At 49.1% G+C, this 5,032-nt stretch overlaps 1 protein-coding gene across 1 annotated transcript in view; it reads left to right on the forward strand.

Annotated features, from left to right (window-relative positions):
- Positions 1-699: 699 nt before the first annotated feature.
- LG5H9orf131 (linkage group 5 C9orf131 homolog) overlaps positions 700-5,032 on the forward strand; it is a 12,250-nt gene continuing 7,917 nt past the window's right edge. Inside the window, 1 exon segment of the mRNA XM_026786565.1 lies at positions 700-1,013. Within this exon segment, the coding sequence (XP_026642366.1) occupies positions 819-1,013 (195 nt within the window). The 5' untranslated portion in view covers positions 700-818.

Genomic DNA, 5,032 nt, shown 5'->3' on the forward strand with positions numbered 1-5,032 from the left:
AAGAGTTAGTTTCAGGACAGGAACCAAAAACTACGGAGAAACCCTGTCTCGAAAAATCCAAAAAAAAAAAAAAAAAAGAAAGAAAAAAAAAAGAAATCAGGCTGAGCAAGTCATGAGGAACAAGCCAGTAAACAGTGCTCTTCCATGGCTTCTACATCAATTCCTGCCTCCAGGTTCTGCCTTGAGTTCCTTCATGCCCTAACTTCCTCAGTGATGAACTATGATGTGGAAGTATAAGCTGAAATGAACCTTTTCCCCAAGTTGTTTGTTTTATTATGTTTTGCTTTTATGAAAATGCCATAAGAAAACCAATTTGTGCTAGGAACAAAATTTAAACACACAAAAGCAGTGGTTACGCATACCTTTAATCCCAGCACTTGGGAGGCAGAGGCAGGTAGACCTCTGTGAGTTCAAGGCCAGCCTGGTCTACAAAGTGAGTTCCAGGACAGTCAGAGCTTTGAAGAGAGACCCTGTCTCAAAATAAAACAAAACAAGACAACAAATGAACAAAAACCCTGAGGTACTAAGTTGTTAGATTGAGATTTCACAGTAGAGTTTGGATGGCATAGTTCAATGTTAAAATGCATGTCCTAGAGCATGGACAGTTCTGATCCTGGCAATCAAGACAAGGGCAGCACTGAAATTTCACTCTCTGATAGAGGTAACATTTTGGCCCTAAGCTCCAGGACACGGCTCTGGGATCCATGTGGGGGTTGGGAGTTCTGTGTTCTATGATGTAGTGATGACCTCAAGAAACTGCCACTAAGTTGAAAAAAATTGAATGGCTGCTAGAAGACCAGTTTCGGGCTAAGGGAGACATGGGGCTTCTCCAAGGCCAGCTGACCCAGGCTCTGGCCTGCAGACACTGCCACAGCAGCATCTGCCTTCAAAGCCCAGGGAGTCTGGTGATATTATTCTTGTTTACGGTTTGGCAGATCCGAAGATGGCGGCAGCTCAGGAAATGGCAACAGCTTCAGCCCTGGTACTCTGGAGACATAAGGATGCAAGGCAAGGTAGGTGCCCACTGATGTGGATATGTATTGAAAGACCCCACCTTAGCTGCTGTAATGCCATTTTGCAAAGCCTTCACACAAACAAATGTAAGTTCAAGGTAAAGTCAGTACTCCTAGGCAGTCAAACAGGATATCTGTGGTCAGACACCAGGCCTAGGAGGGGAATGAACAGTTCTGGGGAAAACTACATGTACCCTAGATAGGGCCAAGTCTGCTCTTATTATCAGACCTTCATGTCTCCGGGAAACTTGTCCCCTAAATGAACCCATCACCTCATTCGAACTGAACAATGAGATCCCTGTAACCATGCATTGCTTCTGTATGCCTGCTTTTGCCACCCTTTTCCTATAAAAAGACCTTCTCCCAGCCTGCAGGCGCGCAAGTCCTCCAAAAGGACTTTGCCGCCCACAGGTACCTGTGCCCACCCAATAAACCTCTTGCTAATTGCAGCCAGTGGTCTTTACTGTTCCTTGGGTTAGGGGTCTCCTCCTGAGGGAAGGACCACTCTGAGGGTCTTTCATTTGGTGCATTGGCCTGGAAGCTGAGACCCCCACCCAGGGACCACCGACCCACCACCGGGAGGTAAGCTGGCCGGCGCCCTGTCTGTGTTTGTGTCTGTCTGAGTCTTTTGTCGTTCTGTCATTCAGTAAGATTCGATTGGATCTATCAGTATCTGGCAGGCCAGGGAAGGAGCTGACAGGCTCACACTTCCCCCCTGCAGCCCTGGAAGACTTTCCAAGGGTGTTTGGAGCCTTTGGGGCTCAATCTGTATCTGGAGCCTTCAGGGCTCAATCCGTAACTGGAGGACACGCCAGTATCTGTAGGGGCTAAGAGTGACCAGGTCACTCCTCTAGTCCCAGGAGGGCATGACCTCCATCTGAATCTGTAATGCTGCGCAGCTTCTGATTTTGAGTTTGGTTTTGGCTTTTTGTGTCTTTGTTTTTATGTCCTTTGTTTTTGGTATATCTGTTTGTACTCCAGTCTAAATCTGGTACCGTGAGACAATCGTTAACAACCCCTTTGAGTCTCACTTTAGATCACTGGCCTGATGTCCGGGATGAGCAAACAATCAATCGGTCGAAGTGCGAAAGAATGGGTGACTGTCTGTTCGTCTGAATGGCCCACATTCATAGCCACTGGACGGCACTTTTAACCTTGATATCATTTCCTAGGTGAAGGAGCAGATGTTCGACATAGGACCTCAACCCCCTCTTACTCCCACGGCCCCTAAGGCATCCCTCCCCAGGGAGGGGAGCCACTTACCCCCCTTCCCTCTGCTCCAACCTCTACTCCCCACCTCCTCTTCCTTATATCCTACTATCCTCAAGAAAAAAATCCACTTTACCCCCGCCTGTTCTTCCCCCGACCCTGAATCTCTCCTCATAGACCTCCTATCGGAGGAGCCTCCTCCATATGCAGGACCAGCGAGCCCGGAGGGACCTGAAGCGGCCCCGAGGCACCCCCACAAGAATCCCCCAACCCCCTCACCTATGGCTGGCCAACTGAGGGGACGTGAGCCACAGCCTGATTCCACCTCCCATGCCCTTCCCCTCCAAGAGGGTCCGAATGGCCAGCAACAGTACTGGCCATTCTCAGCTTCTGATCTTTACAACTGGAAGTAACTAACTTGATAGAATCTATCCTAGTTACACACCAGCCCACCTGGGACGACTGCCAGCAGCTCTTGCAGGCTCTGTTGACCTTGGAGGAAAAACAAAGAGTCTTTTTGGAGGCACGGAAGAATGTCCCCCCAACAATGGACACCCAACCCAGCTGCCAAACGAGATTGATGCGGCTTTTCCCTTGACCTGCCCTAATTGGGACTTTACCACGGACGCAGGTAGGGGACACCTATGTCTTTACCGCCAGTTGCTCATAGCAGGTCTCCAAGGGGCAGCACACCGCCCCACTAATTTGGCTCAGGTAAAGCAAGTGATACAAGGGAATGAGGAGACATCCTCAGCATTTTTAGAGAGGCTTAAGGAAGCATATAGAATGTATACCCCTTATGACCCTGAGGAGCCTGGACAGGCCACTAGCATTTCAATGTCTTTTATTTGGCAGTCCAGCCCAGATATCCGAAGCAAGCTACAAAGATTGGAGGGTCTGCAGGGATATACTTTACAGGATTTACTGAAGGAAGCAGAAAGAATTTTTAACAAAAGGGAAACTCCGGAGGAGAAGGAAGAGAGATTATGGCAGAGAATGAAAAAGGATCAGGAGGAAAGAGACATGAAAAAAAATAAAGAATTAAGCAGGCTGCTGGCCACTGTAGTTCAAGGACAAGATAGAAAGGGAGGTAGGCTGGGAGAATGGAAGGGGGCCAAAATGGATATTGACCAATATGCCTACTGCAAGGAACGAGGACACTAGATCAGGGACTGCCCCAAGAAGCCCAAGGGACCCCGGAAGCCTAAACACCAGGCTTCCCTATTAGCTCTGGATGAGGACTAGGAGAGTCAGGGCCAGGAGCCCCCCCACCGAGCCCAGGATAACTCTTAAAGTTGGGAGGCAACCAGTTACCTTTCTAATGGACACCGGAGCCCAGCACTCAGTCTTAACCCAGGAACCTGGACCTCTCAGTGACCGATCGGCCTGGGTTCAAGGGGCAACCCAAGGCAAGAGATACCGATGGACAATAGATCGGAAGGTTCAATTGGCAACTGGTAAGGTGACACATTCCTTCTTGCATGTTCCAGATTGTCCCTATCCTTTATTGGGTAGAGACCTTCTCACTAAATTAAAGGCCCAAATTCACTTCGAGGACAAGGGGGCTCGGATAACGGGCCCTAAGGGTTGCCCCCTCCAAATTTTAACACTCCATCTGAAAGATGAATATAGACTTTATGAGCCTCAGGAGCCACGAATACCTGACTTGGCCTCCTGGCTTAATGACTTTCCATTGGCATGGGCAGAAACTGGGAAAATGGGGTTAGCCCTACAACAGCCCCCACTCGTCATCCAACTAAAGGCCACAGCTACCCCCGTCTCAATTAAGCAGCACACCATGTCGCATGAGGCACATCAGAATATAAGACCCCACATAAAAAGGCTGCTGGATCAGGGCATTCTCACTCCCTGCCGATTGCCATGGAACAAACCCCTCCTGCCAATAAATTAAAAAAAAAAAAAAGCCGGGGACTGGGGACTATCAGCCAATGCAGGATCTGAGAGAGGTTAACAAAAGGATGGAGGACATACACCCCACGGTCCCCAACCCTTAAATTGAGTACTCTGCCACCATCCCACGTTTGGTACACTGTATTGGACTTAAAGGATGCTTTCTTCTGCTTGCGGTTACATCCTGAGAGCCAGTCCCTTTTTGCCCTTGAATGGAAGGACCCAGATCTTGGACTTTTGGGTCAATTGACCTGGACCAGGCTCCCCCAGGGATTTAAGAATAGCCCGACCCTCTTTGATGAGGCCTTACACTGGGACTTGGCAGACTTTTGGGTTCAGTACCCCGCCCTGATATTGCTCCAATATATTGATGACCTCCTTCTGGTGGCCGCCTCGGAAAAAGAATGTCAGGAGGGCACAAAAGCCCTCCTACAGACATTGGGACAATTAGGATATCGGGTATCAGCCAAAAAGGCTCAGATATGTCAGAAACAAGTCATTTACCTAGGTTATCAATTAAGAGATGGACAGAGATGGCTGACCGAGGTGCGCAAACAGACTATCACTAACATCCCTGCCCCCCAGAACCCCCGCCAGCTGCGGGAGTTTCTGGGAACAGCGGGGTTCTGCCGCCTCTGGGTCCCAGGGTTTGCGGAGATGGCTGCTCCCTTATATCCTTTGACCAAGCAAGGGGTGATGTTCACCTGGGAAAAGGAGCACCAGGAGGCCTTCAACAATATCAAAAAGGCTTTGCCTTGTGCAACCACTCTGGAAAGCAGTGTGGCAGTTTCTCAGGAAATTCGGGATCAACCTACCCCTGGACCTAGCAATACCACTCTTGGGAATATACCCAAGAGAGGCCCTATCATACAACAAAAGTATATGCTCAACTATGTTCA

Source organism: Microtus ochrogaster, linkage group LG5 (assembly GCF_000317375.1).
Source record: "Microtus ochrogaster isolate Prairie Vole_2 linkage group LG5, MicOch1.0, whole genome shotgun sequence".
Taxonomy (NCBI): Eukaryota; Metazoa; Chordata; class Mammalia; order Rodentia; family Cricetidae; genus Microtus; species Microtus ochrogaster.